Source organism: Meriones unguiculatus, chromosome 2 (assembly GCF_030254825.1).
Source record: "Meriones unguiculatus strain TT.TT164.6M chromosome 2, Bangor_MerUng_6.1, whole genome shotgun sequence".
NCBI lineage: Eukaryota > Metazoa > Chordata > Mammalia > Rodentia > Muridae > Meriones > Meriones unguiculatus.
In genome coordinates this window covers 185,848,709-185,869,243 of record NC_083350.1, presented here as the reverse complement: position 1 = coordinate 185,869,243, position 20,535 = coordinate 185,848,709, and the positions used below count along the sequence as shown (strand labels likewise).

Sequence of the window (20,535 nt, the reverse complement as noted above, 5' to 3'; positions counted from 1 at the left end):
ATTGGGGACAGTGCTTTGCTGGGAACATCTCAGTCACACATAATAAAACCAACATCTGCTCCCTTGAAGTTGCTTTATTTCCCCTCCTTACAAGAAGTCTTTGATAATGTCACCAAAGCCAGAGATAAATTCTTCTATAAATTGTTTATAATTCTTGCTAACATTTTTTTTTCAGTAAGGAAGTAAAAGGATTGAAAACTCAGAAACTCATGTGGTTGGTAGTTTAGTTTCCATAGCTCCTCAATTATGTTCCTGGGATAATTGTAGTTAGCACAATTTCCACACTTTTTATACTCCGCGCATGACTTTCCAAAGTCACAGCCGCTGGTGTTTTTATGCTTGTGACTGGCTGCTCTCAGTTGTTCTGTGAATCCCCAACTAAGCTTGGCTTAGTTTTGGTACAATTCAGCCATGAGTGTTGTGGTCACACTGGAAAATCACGGAAGCTTACAACAAACGCAGGAGCAGTGGCTCAGCACTGCCATCCTGAGTGCAGAGAAAACCATCAGCCACAGTGCTTCTGACCTGAGGCAAGGCCCCTCCAGTTCTATCCTTAGAGCTGGTGAGGAGTTTGGTTGTTTGGTCCTTCCTGATGCTTTGTCAGGCAGGAGAAAGGCAGAAGCCAATCTTTTGTCTTTTCTGTTCAAGGAAGGATTGCTGGATGTTGAGAAACTTGAATGTGAGGATGAACTGACTGGGACAGAGATTAGCTGCTTACGTCTCAAGGGCCAAATGATCTATTTATCGGAGGCAGATAGCATCCTCTTCCTCTGTTCACCAAGGTAACAACTTTTGCCTCAATTGTGATTGATAAAAGTTAAAAATAAGTTCAATGAAACTTCACTAAAAATCTTCAATCAATATGTATTGGTTGTGTATTGTAAAGTACACGGACAAATACAGCCTCACTCAATCCAATGGCGTATTAGTCCACAATGCTCATCTCTGCTGAAGTATAAGCTGTGTTTTCAAAATCTCATCATGTGAATCTTTATAACAAGAGTGATCGCATCGGGCATTTCTAAAACCTCAAAGTCCCACCTACTTTATGACATAGCATAATCTGTTTCTGAAATTTTTTTCTTTTTTTTTTTTAGATTTTATTTATTTATTATGCTTACAATATACACCTGCAGGCCAGAAGAGGGCACCAGATGTATTATAGATGACTGTGAGCCACCATGTGGTTGCTGGGAATTGAACTCAAGACCTCAGGAAGAGCAGGCAGTGCTCTTAACCTCTGAGCCATCTCTCCAGCCCTGTTTCTGAAATTTTTATGACATTAAATCATGGGATGAGTAACCTGCTAATTCAGTATTTTGTACTTTTGAAAAAAAGCATCACGTAAGAGAACAATTATAAGAAAGTATATAGTATAATGACATAAATAAAGAATTTTCTATAGTTAGTAACAATTATAAAAAGACGAATGATTTTTTTTTTTTGTTCTGAGCCACTTTAAAGTAAAAATATTTAACTATTTTAATTGGGTTGCACTGTTCAAAGTGTATTATTCAATTGAAATTTATGTTAAAAGTTATATATAATAAAAATCAGAAGAGAAAAGCATGGGTTGTTTTGCTAGCTTTAACACTTTTCTAAAAGATACAGGAGGGTATGAAATATGTATCTATTGAGCGATGGGAGATGGTAACTATGGTGCTTATTATTAGATGATATTTTATACATAATGTTATATAACCGTAATTATGATTTATTTTCTGAGAATTATTTATCATGAAGACAAAAGAGATGAAACAGTAAAAGCTAAAGTATCTTTAAAGCTAGTACCATCCCGGGACCCAGTGACGGCCTCACTTTCGGGAGAGTCTCTATCCAGAAACAGAAAGGTTTCTTTGGAGAGAGAGTCACAAATTGTAGAATATATGCTTTTATTTTAATATACAGAAATTAGTCCTACAGTGATACATTTACCAAGTACCATGAAATCTATTTAAATGGAAGAAGTTTTGCTTATAAAATAATTCTAAATGATTAATTCAAACTAAGATAAAGCAATATGGGTTAATTTTTGAGACAGGATGTTGTGGTGCAGGTTAGCCTCCACATAGAAGTGTAAATGTGCATAAGAGTGGACACTGGACCCTCTGGCCTCTACCCCTAAAGACTGACAAGAACAAGCGTGCACCAGAACACCCAGTTATAAGGTGCTGGGGACTGAATTCAAGGCTTTCATGCATGTCAGGCAAACATTCTAACAAAAGACCTATAAGGAGACCCCTCAGCAACTTTCAGAAAAATAAGCTATGTATAATTTCATCGTGTTTCCTACCTCAGTATGAATGATCTTTCACCTAGTATTCATTTCATTCTGATCATTATAATCCTTCTTTTAATTTCCTTTCCATCTCTATTCCCCTCCCCCCCTTTACACATTCCCTTCCTACACTCACGACCTTATTATTATTCTTTGTTTTGACTTCGGGTCTTTTGAGAGTCACTGAGTTTAACGAAGATCATCTTTATCACCAATTCATTGTTGAAACTCTTCACTAGGGCCTGCCGGGCTCCTTGGTGGGTACATGAATGCACACAATGGCTGCCTTTCCCACAGAATCTCTCAGTATCAAGGGGTAGCTCATCAGGGAGAGGTAAGGCTCCTAAGCTCCCAGCCCATGATTGTTGAAGCTCAGGCCTCTGGAGTCCACTGCCAGCAGCCAAAGCTGCTGCAAGGCCGCAGCTACATCGGCAGTGCCATCCCGACAACACAGGGTTTCACAGCCCTCTTCATGTGCCACGTTCTTCTAGCTCTTGCATTCTTTCTGCCCTCCTCATGGGTGTTTCTGAGCCTTCTCAGGGATGGTATAAATATTGTCTTTAGGGCTGAACATTCAACTGTCACCCCTTAGCATCTTGAGCAGCTTTGCATCTCTGTAGTTACCAACTTTACAGAGAAGGTCTCTGGTTAAGGCTGTGAAGTGGCATTTGTCTGTGGAGATAAACAGACATATTTCATTTAGAAGTCAGCTTGGCTCCATGACGAATAGTTAAACAACAGTGTTAAGTTCTCCCCCAGAGCCTAAGTGCTACTCTGGAGGAGCGGGCCTCACATCCAATCAGAGAGCAGCTGGTTATTCCTGTCCCAGTTGTGCAGCTACTTCGTAAGTGAGCAAATCTTGCCTCACAGATTGGTACTGAAGATCACAGAGTTCACAGAGGGATAAGCCCGCTGATGCCTTTTCTCCTCAGCGGTCTATAGACTCCTTCTGGGACTAGAAAGCTACCCAGCAGGAAGCAAGCTTCCAGCCCGGGTGCAGACTGAGTTCTTCACAGCCTTCAGGGCGCGTGGTGGGCTCAGCAACAGGGCTTCAGCAACTAGTTCTAGTGTGCAGCTCAGAAGCGTGTTGAGAGACTGTGCCGAGCGTGGTCAGAGGTTCTACCGCCTTCCTGACCAAGAGTCTGTTACACCTGTCACTGCGGGACCCATTTCACTTTTAAGGTTATCCATTTTGTCTTTGCCCATGGGTAGATCTTATTTGGCCACATTTGGATCTCTGCCATCCTTTTGAGTGGATTTATTTTTACAGGAGGGCTTTAATATATATATTCATTTTAACAAAATGATTATCTATTCTTGTCTATAATACCCTTGATTATTCTGTGTTTGTACATGGGATTTTTTTTTACTTTACTTTGCTTTGACTTATAAATAGTTCATGGAGAACACACTCATGGGAACCTCTTATTAATCCAAAATACCTTAATATAATCATAGCCCATACATGTAGTTTTAGAAAAAATTGCTATCCTGAAAAACTAGAAACAATATCTTTACACTTTAAGAATTAATTCAAACCAATAATAATTTTTAAACATTTAGCTAATTAGTTTTTAACTGAACTTTTTATTTACCAGAATTTTAGTGAATCAAGATTATTATAACAAAAGTACAAAAAGATAAGATTTAGCTTACAAAAATTCATAAAATTAAGCAAGGTCAGATAATATATTTTAAAAATAAGAAAAGTCAACCAAGGAAAGTAAGAATAAAGGAGGAAAGGGAAGACTGAAGAAAGAACAGCATAAAAGCCCTAGGCAAGGTGCCTTTAAAATGCATGCCCAGGGGGTTACTAAACCTCAGACAACCAATCATTGCCTCTTGTAGCTGTCCTAAGTAGCTAGGAGATTCTTAAACTCATAAAGTAAAACAAGGTGGTTTCTCAATAAAAGAAAACAACGAAACAAAATAAAACATCATTATTCCGGACATATGCATGAAGATGAATTTTGTTTCTGTTCTTAATGATAAGGAAAAGCATACTAAGTTTTTAAATGCACCAGCCTTGTGTTACTATCTGAGGCGATTTTCGCGGGGCACTGTTCCGCATTACCTTCTCAAAAAGTCCAGCTCAACAGACGTGCGTCTCAAGCTTGCCGCTTGCTTATGGGGTTTTTAGATACACAGAAAGCAAAGCAGAGTTAGGTGGGCTTCTCCCGGCCTTTCTTCCGCCCGATCTTTGAGCTGGGAAGGTGGAGAGAGCGCTTGCTGCCTTGCGCCTCTTGCTGTAGGCACAGCTGATGCCAGCTGGTGGACAGGAGGTCCAGGTTTTGACTCCCGGCTCTGTGTGACAGTGTGATGAACCTGGATGACCTGACAAGAAGAGGCCTGTACCTGAGTGACATCCCTCTGCACGACGCCACGCGAGACCTGGTTCTTTTGGGAGAACAGTTCCGGGAGGAGTACAAACTGACCCAGGAGCTGGAAATCCTCACCGACAGGCTGCAGCTCACACTGCGAGCCTTGGAGGATGAAAAGAAAAAGACTGACACGTAAGAACGTGGTGGGAAAGGGGCTAGCTTTAACTCATGGCTTGTGGCCTCGTATAATGCTCCAATTCATACTTCTACAGAAGGGTCTGGGACCTCTCACGTCTCTGAGCAAGCTGAGTCCTGTCTCATCTAGTCACTAAAAGCAGTCCTTTCTTCGTACCTGTAGGATGTCTTCCCCAAGTTCTTGAATGTTCTTTTTCGTTAATTTGTATTGTTTGTAAAAGATGGCTTTTTATTTTTGGAGAATCTAAGCTAACTGACGCGTTTCCCATTGGAATTATTACAGTCCGCTTCGGCAGCAGAAGATAGAGAGCTGCAGCTCACTCAGTGCTTCCTCAGCACTGATGCAGTGGAAGGCCTGTCTGCAGATACTGGGCACACAAATGAACAACAGTTAACATTCCTTGTAAACGCCTGTTGTTCGTCAGACCGGCTTCGCGCGTCCGAAAGTTGTGTCTGCTTGCTTTGAGACCGCAATGCTTGCCCCGTGGTTGCAGGGCACCTAGTTTAATCTGGCCACATGGTCTGTAAATGTCACCAGGCACACGTGTATAGGCAACTCACTTTTTTCTCACTTGTTTGTATGTATGATTGTGGTTCCATGTACGCTGTAGTTGTTCTCAGCTTTCTGTTGCCTCAAAAACTGCTGAGATAATTCTTTCCTCACGGAGACATGAGGAAGGTTTGGGTTCATGTTTTCAGCGCCTGTTGCTGGCCCTGTTGCTTCAGGTTGTGAAGGGATCAAACACCACAGCAGGGATGCAGGACAGAGGAGGCAGCTCATGCCATGCTGGCTAGGATGCTAAAGGGAAGGATGAGATCTGTGAGTCAGTCCACGGTGTGCCCAAGTGACCCAGCTTTCTCCCACTGAGCCTTACCTCTCGAAGGTTCTGCCTGTCTGCAATGGAGCCACATCCTGGGGCCTAAGGCTTTAGAAACATGTGGGCCTTTGGGGAATGTCTCAGGTCCATACTATGCCAGGAGTAAGCGGACATCAAGTACTACAAAGATGCAGACTTCAAATTATGAAAGTAACCATATATCCCGCTTTCCATGCTAAGAATGCTGTTGATTCCCTCTGCTACATTGTTGGCTGGAGTGTTAACTTCTCTCACTAGTCTACCGTTTAGCCCCTGGGGTTGATAGAGTTGCTGCCAGAGCCTCACTTCTGAACCAGAAAATAAGGATCTGTCACTGACCCATTCGTTGTTTTGGTTTGCCCAAGGTAGAATGGATTTTCAAAAACTATTTGCACTATTCAGGGGTATTGTGCCTCATTAATTTTCACGACTGATTTTTAGACGGATACATTAGGATTTGATTCTATAGTAGAAACCTTATTTTAAGACACTTTCATCATAAACCATCTAGTTTCATTTAAAGCTCAGCTGTTCTGATCACACTTGGTATTAAGATCTAACTTCTATGTTGCCTGAAATACTTTCTGTTTAGAAGGTAAAATTAATCGCTGAAAAAATTCCACCATGCTAGAGAGAAAATAGAGAGTTAGGTCTGTTTTTCACATTTGAACTTTGCCCTGTGGCTAAAAGGATGCAAAGGCTAGAAATGCGTGCTTTCTTCTTGTTTCTTCAGGGTGTGAGCCCAGAGAGTTTCGCTTTCCTTCTAACCCTCCGAGCTCCCCTCCTACTCCGCAAAAGTCACAGTGCCATGGCAGTGGTCTCAGAGTTGCCTACATAAATAAAATGTCTGCACCTCTGGACCACTCTTCATCACCACTTTATCATTTTCTTCCACAAAGAAGTAAAGTATAAATAAGACCAGAAAGCAATTCTCCTCTATCTGCTGTGCCTTTCCAATATTTGAGATAAATTTTATTCCTGTAACGTGAATGCTCCTCTCATTGCAGTATTTGTGCAACATTCTAGTTGTTTATACTGGCAATGTCAAATCGTCACTGTCATCTGGGTGCGGTGACTCCCACCTGTAATCCCAGCACCCAGGGAGGCAGAGGCAGGCAGTTCTGTGAGTTCGAGGCCAGCCTGGTCTACAGAGCAAGTCCAGGACAGCCAAGGCTACACAGAGAAATTCTGTCTCAAAAAAACCAAAAGAACAACAACAGCAAAACTAAAACCAAAACCAAACCAAAAACCTGTCACTGTCATAAGAATAGGGTAAGAAGCCAGAACTACAAATGAAAACTATAAGGTCCTATTGATGGTCTTTTTTTTTTTTCCTATTTGTTTGTTTGGCTTATTTTGAGTCAGTATGAAATGGCTTAGGATTGGGTATATATGTGATCAAACAGAAAAATGGTTGGTGTGTTCTTTGCTTTATCTGTAGCTGAGGTCTGACACTGGTTTGAAGGTGTGTCTTATTAAAATCCAGCACAATTCCATTGGTGCAATGGAGGGGTAGAGCAGAGTGGTAATGGTTCCCCAGCATGTCTTACAGCAATTTCACCTCATCTCCATAGACTGCTGTATTCTGTCCTCCCTCCTTCTGTGGCCAATGAGCTGAGACACAAGCGCCCAGTTCCTGCCAAAAGATACGACAATGTGACTATACTCTTCAGTGGCATTGTGGGCTTCAACGCTTTCTGTAGCAAGCATGCATCCGGAGAAGGGGCAATGAAGATCGTCAACCTCCTCAATGACCTCTACACCAGATTTGACACACTGACGGATTCACGGAAGAACCCATTTGTCTATAAGGCAAGTCCTCGTGGGGTTCTGTTGTAGTGTAGTACAGGTCAGAGCTTCTGAGAGTCCCCTGCAGAAGCCCATGGTCACTGTACCTGGACTATATAGCAGCTTTGCCAGCGTGGTAAGTGTTGCTGTAGGCCACTGGCCTAAATAATTTCCTCACTGTAAAGAAATGAGTTGTTTGATAATTTCATACACGTGGCTAATGCATTGGGTCATAGCCACACCCACCCTCTCTTACCTCTCTCCCAGCCCACTCTTGCCATCAAGTACCCCTCCCACTCTCATTTCTCTTTTGTTTTGTTTTGACACATTGAGCTCAACCAGGGCTGTGTGCATAGGAATGGGTGTGGAGCTATCCATTGGTGTAGAGACAGCTTAGCAGTAGCTACACCACTGAAGACAATGCTTCTCACTTCCCCAGAAGCAATCTCACACCTATGATTTAATGCTGACTTGCCTCAGCCTTGCCCAGGCCCTGTCAAGGCACCTGAAGCTGCTCTGTGACCCTGAGTTATGTCATTACCAGAAGACATAGCTTCACAGCCTTCTTCCCCATCATCAGATTTTACATTTTTTTCTGCCCCCTCTTTCCAGATGCCCAGTGAGTCTTGGAGGAGATGATACATACGTTTCCTTTGGCGCTGTGCACTCAGTAGTCATGCTTAGCTCTTTGAACAGCCATGAGTGCTACGCTAACCAGTGCTCACTGCAAAAGGAAACTTCTTCCCTGACCAAGGTTGAGGGCAGCAATTTCAACACTGCACAGTCACCTCTTAGGAAACTTTCTTTTCATTGTAACCACAACATGATGTTTCATGAAGCAGCCAGTCTCTGGCTGACACGAATCCAGCAGTTTCTGTGCGCTTAGGTTAACGACTCTGTGAGATTGTTTGTTACTTTTACTATAAACACAGCATTCATTTTTGTTCTCAGCCAAAGACATTTTTTCCTAAAATACATAAATGCTTTGCACTGTGAGGAAGCAATGGAGCTTTAGAAGGTTCCTGGGCTTCGGGTTTACTTTTAGATACCATCAATTTGAAGATAAACATTTACAAGACATCTCTGCCTTTGTTTTAAGTAGAAACAAATATAATATTGGAAAAATGAAGTCAGTGGAATATTGCTTTATAAAGGCAAGAATGTTACTGAGTGTCTCTAGGCTCCCGGGTAGCATAACTTCATAAGGACTCTTTATTTTGTGATGCTTTTCTGAGGCACAGTGCTACACTTGGTGAGCACGTCATAACAGTACAACAGCTTACCCCAGCCTACTTGGCTGGAAAAGAAGACGCATCTGAGGGATGAGGTCATCTCGAGGGATGTGCACAGAGACATGTACCAGCACAACACACACCCAAATAGACAAGCCATTGCATTAAAAATGAATGAACAATTAAATGGAAAATTAAAACATTGATAGAAGCCATGATAAATCCATGAACTTCAGTCAACAACTCCTATATTACTGAACCGCTGTTGCCTGAGGAAGAAGGGAAGTAATAGAATATTCTCCTGAGAGCTGTGCAAGCATGAGGACCTCATTTTGGAAAAACCAGGATGTACATCTGTAACCTCACAGTTGGGGGAGGCGGAAGCAGACAGGTCCTGGGGGCTACCTGTTCAGTTAGTCCAGCTGAACCTGGATTAGAATTCAGTCGTAGAACCACACACACACACACACACACACACACACACACACAGAGAGAGAGAGAGAGAGAGAGAGAGAGAGAGAGAGAGAGAGGTTCCACCAACCTGCAGCTTCTATATGCTGAAGCAAGCATACCACCCACACACATGCCCACAATTGCGCATGTGTGGATAAGGACATTTGTACACACAAATATTCCACTGAGTTATAAGGGGACCTCAGATAAAGTGATCAAGACTTAAACTGCCCGTACAGTTTAAATTCCAAATACTTAGAAGATTCCATCCTCCTAGGGATCACACTGCTAGAGTTTTAAGGGATTTAACAGGGAGGTCACTGGAAAGTCTGGGAAATACTATTTATTAGAATAACAGCAAACAAAACCATCACTTTACTTCAACCTTTGACCATCTTAACATGTGTATCACCTCAGGTGGAGACAGTTGGTGACAAGTATATGACAGTGAGTGGTTTACCAGAACCTTGTATCCACCATGCACGGTCCATTTGCCACCTGGCTTTGGACATGATGGAAATTGCTGGTCAAGTTCAAGTAGATGGTGAATCTGTCCAGGTGAGTAAAGAAATTGAGAAGAGGACACTAATAGCAGGACTTGGTTGATAATCAATTCATATTCCTTCTCAGGGAATGTTAACATGTACAAAGAGGAGAATCTTGGAAGCAAAGAGCCTATTTTATTTCACTCTTCCCTAGACATTGGAAATAAATTAGTTCATCTGTTCTGAGTTTCTGTTTCATTTTTTCACCGTGGAAGTTGCCTGCTCAGTGTCTTTGCCATCTTCAACTTGAGGTCTTCCTCTTTGAATATCTCTCTTCACAGAGAGAAATAGTTCACTGTAGGCATGTGAAGTAGTCTGTCAAAATGCATGTGTTAACAGTCCAGGCTATTGAAGCAGAGTTTGCCTTCCCCAGATAACCATCGGGATCCACACCGGGGAGGTGGTGACAGGTGTGATAGGACAGCGTATGCCTCGGTATTGTCTCTTTGGAAATACAGTCAACCTCACAAGCAGAACAGAAACCACAGGAGAGAAGGGAAGGATAAATGTTTCTGAATATACATACAGGTGAGGATGGGGGCATACTGCCCTTTGCAGGGAGCGTGTGGGTGAACCGTGCAGTTTTGCTGCCTTGAGAAGGGGGCTACCTCCATGTCTCCCCTCTGCTGCTGGAATAATCTTTCATCTGAGAAGAGTGTGCTGCTGTTTCCGTGGTAAACCTTCCCACATCACGCTGGACATTCCTGAGACACACCAGCACTAAAACCCTAAGTGCCTTTGGCTATAGTGGTAGTGCTGGGACCAGGCTGCCTTGCTTCTCTCCACAACTGTGAGTAACTTCCCTCTCTGCTTCACGCTTGTCTTCCAGGTGTCTCATGTCTCCAGAAAACTCAGATCCACAGTTCCATTTGGAGCATAGAGGCCCCGTTTCCATGAAGGGCAAGAAAGAGCCAATGCAAGTTTGGTTCCTATCCAGAAAAAGCACAGGCACAGAGGTATCTGAGTCATTTTTTCATTTTACATACTGATGTCAGCCCCCTCCCTCTCTGCCTCCCACTCTCTTCCCCCATTCTCCCTCCCCTTCTTCTCAGAGGAGGGAGCCACACACACCCGTACCATCCCACCATGCCACTTCATGTTGAGTAAGGGCTAAGCAAGTCCTCTTCCATTGAGGCCAGACCAGGCTGCTCAGCCAGGAAAAAATGGTCCAACAACAGGAAATAGATGTTCAGGACAGTTCCTGCTCAGTTGCTAAGGGACCCACATGTAGACTGAGCTGTCCATCAGCTCCATAAATGTAGGCGGCCCTGGTCCTGTCCATGCATGCACTTAGGTTGGTGCTTCAGTCTCTGTGAGCCACCATGGGTCTAGGTTAATTGAATCTGTTGGTCATTTTGTGGAGTTCTTGTCCCCTTCTGGTCCCTCTATCCTTCCCCCAACTCTTCCACAAGATTCCAGATCTCTGTCTAATGTTTGGCTGTGGGTCTCAGCATCTCTTTCAAGCTGCTGCTGTGTAGAGACTTTCAGAGGACAGTTAGTTTGGCTCAAGACTGGAAGCATAGCAGAGCATCATTAATAGTGTCCAGGGTTGGCTCTCTCCCATGGGGTGGGTCTCAAGTTGTGCCAGCCATTGGTTAGCCATTTCCTCAAACGCTACTGTATCTTTATCCCTCCCCATCTTGTAGGCATTACCTTTGTTTCTGAGAAAGATTATAAAGTGTGTGTGTTGGGGGGGGGGTTCAGGCAAAGAAATGCACTTGGAATGAAAAGAATTCTTGCTAACAGAAAGGAATTCTTCATTAAAATGGGACCTCACTGCAGCACTGAGGAAGCAGGTAGAAGGCGATCTGTGTTAGAAGGTGCTGGAAGGTCCCTGGCTTTTGTCTTGTAATGAAGCAGGAACCAAAGCCTCCAGCTGAGCAGAGCTGAGGTGTACCCCTTCCTCTGCAGTCCAGCTCAAACAGCCCAAGCTCTGGGTCCTCAGGGATCCTTGAGGTCTTCTAGGCCCCTGCTGCTCTGAGGTCTCTGCAAGTCTACATGATGGCCATATGGCCTGGCAGTTTTATCAGAAGCTGACGACCCTTCTGAGGATGGTAGAAGCATGTGTGGCGTGCTTAAGGGACTCTTGATGAACTGGACTTTTCTGAGTTTCTCCTGCCTGCTTTGGATTTTTCAGAATCCAAACAATTCCTTAGAGAAGAGTTAGGTTCCCAAGTGCTGAGATTCCATGTCAGCCACAACCCACGTCAGGACTGCACTGTCCAGTCCATGCCTGGCCTCTTCACAGGGGTCAAACAAGAAGCTCAAGTACTGTTTGTTCCCTCTTGGCTGCATTTACTCTTCAGAGGGTGTGGGACTGCCTGAGCACATATCTTCTCCGGTGTGTATACATTTCCTAAAACTGTTTTCCTAGAATATAACAAATATTAAAAAGAACAGAATGCCAGCTTTTAAGTACTTACTCTCTTTTGTTCGTTTTTACTCCTCTAAGTAATTTGCTTGTGAGGGTGGCATGCTCATGGCTGCCCTTCTGAGGGACCAAACTGTGTCATGTCTGTGTTCTTAGTCAGAAGATCCTAAGGATAACATAGAAACTATAGATATAAATGCATACCCTACTGTCAGAGATAAGGAAATGCATTTGGGGATATTGTAGGTTTCATTAAGACTAAAAGTCAATCACGTATTTTTTTTTTCTACCTGTTTAAGGGAACGAACCAGGATGAAAACTGAATCTCAGCATGTGGGATGAAGGGAACTGTCAGGTTCTAGTGGTGGCCTCATGCGTGTCAAGCCATGGAGCACTTCTTCCCTGTGGACACAGATTTCTACTGCCTGTTTTAGTGGCCGAGAACTTCCTCCCAGTCACACAGTTCTTACAGATTCCATCATGTGATGTTCCCTCTGCTTCTGATTACCTTTAAGGTCTCAGACTATTTTCTAAAGTTTGGTTTTTGATGTGGGTAACTTGAGCTTCATGTTCCTTAAATTCTGCTACAAGCATTACCTAGACTGGTGATCTAAGAGTGGTAGGCACCCAATATGTATTTGTTGAACCAGATAAAATGAGATATAATAGTATCTGGCCATGTGTGTATATATCATGGCTCCGTAGATTTGTTTTATGCACCATCTATATGTGTATGTGTATTTTAATGACTACAACATAAAGTTTATATCATGTTGGTGCATGTCATCCTAAATACCATTTTCTAAAGGAGTTAATCTAAGTTTTAGGAAAAATGCAATTTGTTTCTAGACTTGTAAGTAAGAATTAATATGCTATACTAAGAAAAAAGTGACTATTTTGAAGTATGTTATTTCCCTTCTGGAAATATAAGATATACATTTCTATGGTGGCAAAATGTGGTTGCTCATTCAAATTTCATGCCAGTTACAGTTTACCTAGCACCTAACATGCCCTAATTGAATCCTTGTGTTGAGTTTCGTTGACTACTGGTGACTGTAACGAGGGTTGCATTGTTTCCCAGTGAACAGTTACATTTGCTTAAGCAAGTGTTGGGGTGGGTGTCAAACTTTATCCACGAACAAGGCTGATAATTCATTCCTAGGACACTCCTGTTAGAGCTGGCTTTGGCCTATCTTCAGGCTTGAGTTTCCTTTATTAGTTTAGAAGGATGTCAACTTATCCAAGATAGCATATCCAAAATATTAATAAAATAATTTTAATTCCAACATAGAACAGACTGCACTGCCATTGGAATATTTAGCCTATCATCCTTTAAATTCCTCTGGTAATTTATTGATATCTATCTTTATAAAATACAGTAAGACTACTTTTGTGTAAAAATTTGTCTTTAAGCTTAATACTTCATATCAGCACATCAATGTATGTATAGATGTTACATGTTAATTGTGTAAAAGAATCTACAATAAATTATTTTTTCCACTTGTCTCCAGTATTTTAATTTACTAAAATGATATTGACACCACTTGCAATTTTTCTTAATCTCATATTTAAAGCCATTTTTAAATTTTGTGAGCTATCAATTAATTCTAATTTCTCTACATTTATAATTTGTTTTCAGACCTGGGTGCTGAAACCAGGGCATGAAAGATGCTTGGCAAATGCTGTAACAATGAGCTGTACCCACTACCCACCTGTGGTATAAGTTTTTAATAGTTACTCTTATTAATATTTTGTTTGTTTTGGTTGGTTGGTTAGTGGAGACAGGGTCTCACTCTTTAGCCAGGCTGTCCTTGAATGTAGACAGTCCTCTTGCTTTATTGTTGGGATGGCAGACATGCGCCAATAAGGAATATTCTTTAGTGTTAACAAAGAAACAGAAAGATGAAACAGAAAAGAAATATGCAGACAACTGTGAAACGACCCAGTTGCACGTGCTCAGAGTGGTCTCAGGGTGGGAGAAGTGCACATAGATAACACATTGAGTATTCATCACCCGAAAGATGCTTAATAAGAAATGATACCAAAAGAAGACTAAAGAAAATTACAATTACATTTACACCTTCCTAACATCCAGCATATGTTTATTGAGGGTTCCTTCTGGCTTACACTGGCTTAGGAGTTAGGCACATTCTCATGGCCTGGTCTTTATCTAGGTGCTAAGAAAAAGGCTCCAGTGTAAGAAAGCTAGCTCATGGAAGTAGCACCCTTGACAAAGACTAAGAACTCTAACATGAGGTGTGCTAGGAGCAAAACATCTCTGCCTTCAAAGCATTTACATTTTACAACTTGATTGTTCTCAAATGTTGGATAGGTACAATCTGAAAATTTGCCACATCTTCCTTTAAATGACCTGTTTCTCTCATTTTCCTTCTCCATTCCATTTTCTCAAATTTCTTCCTTATATAAACTTACTTAATTTCTAGTCATTGTATCACTTAGAAAAAACAAGTGTCACCTTAGCCAGAGTCACTTGCTGGTAGTACCTGCTCTGTGCGGAAGCACAGTAGCTGTTTGTAGATCTCTTTAGTTCCCTGTAAATCTCTTACAGCCAAAATATTTCCTCTTTTTCTACATGTCCTCTGAACCACACAACATGAACAGTTGATGAATAACCGTTGGGTGAGGGACCAGAGGCAACAGTCTGTGGTGGGGATAGAAACCAGATTTTCAGGAAGTGTGGAAAAAGTATGAGATTGGGGGAAAGAATGGGCTATAGAAAAGCTGTTACTGAGCACTTATGGCACTGGTTCTTGAAGGAAGGGCTGCTGTCATTGTTGTGGGCTGTGTTAATGGCAGAGAACTGTAGTGGGTGCTTTTAGGGAGTATCTGTACTTTGGTGTGGGCTTCAGTAAAATGGTGGAAGGGCAGAAGACCGATTGAGAACTCAAGTTTCCTAACAAAGTGTGTAGTAAAACATGGCCAAGAGGGGACAGAGTAAACGTAAGCATGAGGCTACCTGTCCGGTTCATCAATAACACAATAAATAGGGAGGATAGAAGGTGCAGAAGGGAAATGAATTTGGGGTTGTAGAGTGCTTATGGCTGCATTTGAGAGAGCAGTGACTATTCTCTCAGTGTGGCAAAGATGAATAAAAAAATAAAGTTGGGCGCATAAAGCTTCAGTTTCCACGTAGCCTGTCGGCGGCCTTGATAATCTTGCTACGCCCTCATTCTTCCATTGCTAGAAGTGGGAATCCAGTAACTTTTGCTGAAATTGTTGGTTGATCTATTATGACATGAAGTTGGAACATGGGTTCAACGTTTTGAGCACATTAGAAACCCAACCCAAGGGAGGCAAACTCGCAAAGCCTTGGTAATGCATTGTGGACGCTGAATCACGGACAGCACGTGTCTTGAGAAAACAATATGGTCAACAAGAAAAACCTGAAAAAGCATTTGAATATTCAAACAAGTACAATGAAAAAATTTGTCAACATTAAACTTAAGTGTAAAAGCAGTTTGTCAGTTCCGATTCAAGAACCGTTTTCATGAATACATCTAAATATTCATGTATATTCGATTTCCTAGCTAATTGTTGCATTTTATTTGGCTCACCAAATGATCTGCTGTCTTCTCTGTCTTTGAAAGGAGAATAGTTTTTTGTTTGTTAGTTTGGCATGCTTTAAGTAAGTGGGTTTCTTTTTATGCCATCTGAACTCTAGAGGGCAGCAGAGAATGTTATCTGGCATCAAGACCATGGAGAGTTCGGGAAGGACACAGCTGCTCTCAAAGGAGGTTTCACCGTAAGTAGCCAGGAACTAGCAATCATTTTCTTTGTGCAGCCTTGAATTTATTCCTACATTCCCACAGAATCAAAAGAATGCCACAAAGCTGGGCGGTGGTGCACGCCTTTAATCTCAGCACTCGGAAGGCAGAGGCAGGTGGGTTTCTGTGAGTTCCAGGACAGTCAGGGCTACAGACTGAGTTCAAGGACAGTCAAGGACACACAGAGAAACCCTGTCTCAAGAAACTCCCCCTCCCCCCAAAATGCTGCAATTCCGTAAAACAGTCACTTTTACTCATCATGAGATATCAAATCTATTCTTGTATATCTTGTTTAGAAAGTTTGACCAAGTATTTCCAGCTTATTTGTAGGGAGTTCACTAACCATTAGAATAAGTGACCTGTGACGGAAGCTACAGTACACTGCTGTACTAAGCAAAGCTCATCTACCTCCCATTGAAAGATGTCAAATGATATCAAGAAAATACGTCAAATAAGTAGTGATTTCTACAGCTGTGCACCTGTCTGTAACTCCAGGCCCAGGGGATCAGAAACCCTTGTCTGACCTCCATGGGCTCCAGACAAGCATGAGGCACATACATCCAAGCAGGCAAACATTAGTATCACATTTAAAATAAAATAAAATAAGACATGAAGTTTGAAGGAAGGTGGAAGAGAGGTGATACGTGAGCTAGAAGGAAGGAGGGGGAGGGTATGACCAAGATACATTCTATACATGTATATAGAGAAATTTTTAAAGCCTTGCTTTACATTAAATTTGAAGTTCTATCCTATTGAGCAAAAGAAATAGAGTGACAGTGACCAAAGCAGAACATATTGTTAAGGAGGAGAGAAAGACGCTGAGCCTAGTCACACTGGGGCCTCTCCCCATGGCCTTCACAGCTCTGTTTATTTGGGCCCAAGTTTCTAATCTGGAGCAAGGGAGCTGACCAAGATACTATCAACAGTTAAACCATGCTAGGCATTGACAACTGTACTTAGGGAAAAGGGCTGTGTGCTCATGTTTAGGCTGGGAGGCTGGTTTGGGCCTTGTGGGAATAAGATCTACTAAAAATTTGACTGCAACAACTTTAACAGTCCAGATGGAGAGACTTGAAAAATAACTTGTAAGAAGCAAAGGCCCCTAGGGCCAACCTGGTATCTCCTCTGCTGGTGTGGGAATGCTGGGATTCTTGCCTCTGTCTCCAATCTCTCTGTAAAAGCACAGAGGTTACAGATGTAGGTTGCCACATCTGGCTTTCATATGGGTTCTAGGGATCCAAACTTCTGCTGGTTCTCTTGTAAAGTAAACCATTGCCCTCTGACTGTCTTTCTAGGCCCTCCTTGCCCATTTGTGCCGTAAGGATCACAACCACCCACCAGGTAGTTTTGGATCATTGACAGGTGTAGTCGTATATGAAAGTAAAGTGTCAGTTTATAAGGTATATCCCTCAAGACTCGTTAATAGTTTCCCTCTGTGCTTTCCTCCCTCATATGGACAAGTGTCAGTGGAGTGGCACATCCCCTTAAAGACAACACAGCCCTAAAACTCTGTATCCTCGATCTCCTCATTTAGCTGGCTTTGTGATGACGCAGTGTGCTGTGTGAGTACAAATTACAGAACTGCGAGTTCTTTCATTTTCACCTCAGCATGTGCCAGGCCTGCCACTGACTCCTCCATTCCCTTGGCAGTGTGGCAGTGCCGGGGCATGCACCGTTGGCCAGGATGAGTGTATGCCCTAGATTCTCAGACAAGGTGAGGACAAGGTCAAAAAAGAATGCAGTTCTGAGAGAACACATACAGTTTGAATTCAGACGCTGACAAGAGACCTAACTGGCCTCGTTTTAAGGGGCTGGAGAGATGGCTCAGCAGTTAAGAGCACTGGCCGTGCTGAGAAGTCCTGAGTTCAATTCTCAGATGGTGGCTTACAACCATATGTAATGGAATCTGATTCCCTCTTCTGGTGTTCATCAAAACAGAGTGTTCATATACAAAAAGATAAATAAACCTTAAAAAATATGCTAGGAAATATGTTGCCTGGCATGGTGACACACACCTACAATCCCAGCACTCAGGGAGGCAGAGGCAGGCACATCTCTGTGATTTCGAAGCTGCCCATTCTGCAAAGAGAGTCCAGGAGAGCCAAGGCTACACGGAGAAACCCTGTCTCAGAAACAACACAAACATGTTCATGTGTACAATGTGTCTTGTTCCCTCTAACTCCCACATCACCTCAAAATGTCTCCCATCAAACTTCATGTCTTATTGTATTTCATTTTACATATGATAGGAATGTTTGCCTGCATGGATGCATGTGCCTCCAGTGCTCGTCTGGAGCCCATCGAGGTCAGACAAGGGTTTCTGATCCCCTGGACCTGGAGTTACAGATAGGCAAAACAGTTGTAGACCTCCATGTGTGTGATGAGACACAAACAGAGATCCTCTGCAAGAGAAGTATTGGCTCATAACTACCTAGCCATCTCTCCAGTTCCTCCTCCTCCTCCTCATCATCAGTTTTACAATTTTCCAAAAATCTAGTAGCTTTGAGAGTTTGCTTGTGCAATGGCATTTTAAGAAAACATGTATTCATTGGTTATGTCACATTTTAAGTACAGAGCAAAATTTAAATAAGTGGACATCATGCCTTGATATAGTCTATAACATTTTTTTCTCCAAATAATAGTATTTTGTTTCATTAAGAAACTTCAGGGCTGGAGAGATGGCTCAGTGGTTAAGAGCATTGTCTGCTCTTCCAGAGGTCCTGAGTTCAATTCCCAGCAACCACATGGTGGCTCACAACCATCCAAACTCTTTAATACCCTCTTCTGGTGTGTAGATATAAATGCAGATAGAACGTTCATATACATAAAACAAACAAATAAAACATTGAAAAAAACTTCAAGTAAAGTCAACTGGAAGTAGAATACAAATGCCAGCCACCTAGAGCATGTGGATTTTAAAAGTCAAAAATTCCTAGTAATCATTTAATAAAAGAAAATAGGATAAATACTTGTGGGGGGTTAAGGTTTTTATTTTAGCTCACACTTTGAGGTGCAGTTCGCCCTGATGAGGAAATCATGGCAGCACGGGTCCTATTGCACCCACAATGAGGGATCAGAGAGATGCGAACACTGCTATTCTGCTTTCTGTTTTCATTTTTTAAAGTATCTTTCGTTTATACATTGACCATTTCATGAATGCTCACAGTGTGTGGTGGTCATATCGCCCTGTTTCTCCCTCCCTCTCCCACACCAACCCAAACACATATATTTATTTGCTGTAACCCACTGAGTCTGGTTGGTGCTGCCTGCTGTGATGCTGGCTGATCTTGTAGACTTGGCCTTGCACAGGTCTTGTGCAAGTCATCATAACCATAGTGAGCTTATCCGTGCAATGGCCATGTCATGTGCCAAAGGCAGCTTTTCCTATCCTCATACTGTCCTCTGAGCCTTGCAGAGGAAGGTAGTTGAAATAGAAGTCACATTTAGTGCTGAGCTACCAATAGTCAGTTATCCTTAGCACTTCAATAAGAGCTATGAGTTTCTGTGCTGTCTCCCACAGCAAAAAGATGGCTCCTCGATCCAAGGCTGAAAGTGCCCCTAACCTATGGGCGTAAACACTGTGCTTCAAACACTATGTATACAGGACTCCATGAATGCCAACCTGAAGGAGATAATCCAAATGATGTTGGTTAAGTTAAAACGGAGTGGTAACTATACGGCTGTTCATTTCATTCTTAAATTTTCCGCTTTTTGGAAACATTTAATACTCAAAAGAGAAAGTGGAGATTGCATTCATGTACAGTTCTATATTAATTTTTGCATATAATGCAATCAATTATTTAGTTGAATTTACTGATTCATTTTAATTATAAGTAAATCTTTCTCGTTGATTAAGTGTCTTACATTTAGATGTAAATTATTTGAATAGTGGCTAAAGAAAGTGGGGGACATTTATCAAAGAATGGGAACCTTCAAAGGTTGGGAAAATTTAAGCATTTTCATGGAAAGGAAATTATTCTGAAAACTGCCGTGGAAAACTATCCTGCATAAATGTGTTTCATAAATAGTTAAAAACTGTTCTGAATGTATGACGTGATTAGCTTGTAAGAAATCTTTTTTCCTGACAATTTATGAGCAGAGAATATTCAACATTTGTATCAAATTCCTTCCTCCCCACTTTAGTTTTGTGTCATTGTTTCAAAACGCCTCCCAGGGGAAAAGACTAGGAATACTCTGCCCTCTAGCTGAGACTGTACAGGATCTAAAGAGTGAGTCCCTTTGCACCATGCCAAAAAAGAAAAAAAAAAAAAAAAAGTCACTGCATCTGTCAGAGATCTTGTCAGTTTTATCTCTCTCCATATTCTTTCCAGCAATCTCAAAAGTTTTTTCCTCCAATGTTCCTTATTATTGATCTTGTTTCGTCTTTGCAGGAGTTCCTCCTCAGGTAAACTCAGATATTGTAGCTGTTTTTTATATGCACACCTGACTTCTGCCAGGAGGGTGACCTACTGATTGAGGAGGTTACTTGGCCTATGTTTTCTGGATAAGAAATTATATAAGGTGCTTGATTATGCTGTTATACCTGCTTCTGTTTGGGTCAAAACTGCATCATTTGGGGGTGACTCACTGCTGTAATCATTCACTAGGGTTGCTCAGACCACAGATTTCGCAATGCTCTGAGAGGTTATTCAACCTTTCTCTGGGTAACATGTCATGTTCTCACCACCAATTCCCAAACATATACTCATG

The 20,535-nt window shown here is 42.0% G+C and overlaps 1 protein-coding gene across 1 annotated transcript in view; it reads left to right on the top strand.

Annotated features, from left to right (window-relative positions):
* Gucy1b1 (guanylate cyclase 1 soluble subunit beta 1) overlaps nt 1-13,545 on the top strand; it is a 45,758-nt gene extending 32,213 nt beyond the window's left edge. Inside the window, exons 8-14 of the mRNA XM_021663801.2 lie at nt 649-782; nt 4,594-4,791; nt 7,226-7,463; nt 9,542-9,682; nt 10,043-10,197; nt 10,499-10,625; nt 12,340-13,545. Of these exons, the coding sequence (XP_021519476.1) occupies nt 649-782; nt 4,594-4,791; nt 7,226-7,463; nt 9,542-9,682; nt 10,043-10,197; nt 10,499-10,625; nt 12,340-12,363 (1,017 nt within the window). The 3' untranslated portion in view covers nt 12,364-13,545. The remainder of the gene's footprint in view (nt 1-648; nt 783-4,593; nt 4,792-7,225; nt 7,464-9,541; nt 9,683-10,042; nt 10,198-10,498; nt 10,626-12,339) is intronic.
* Nucleotides 13,546-20,535: the final 6,990 nt, after the last annotated feature.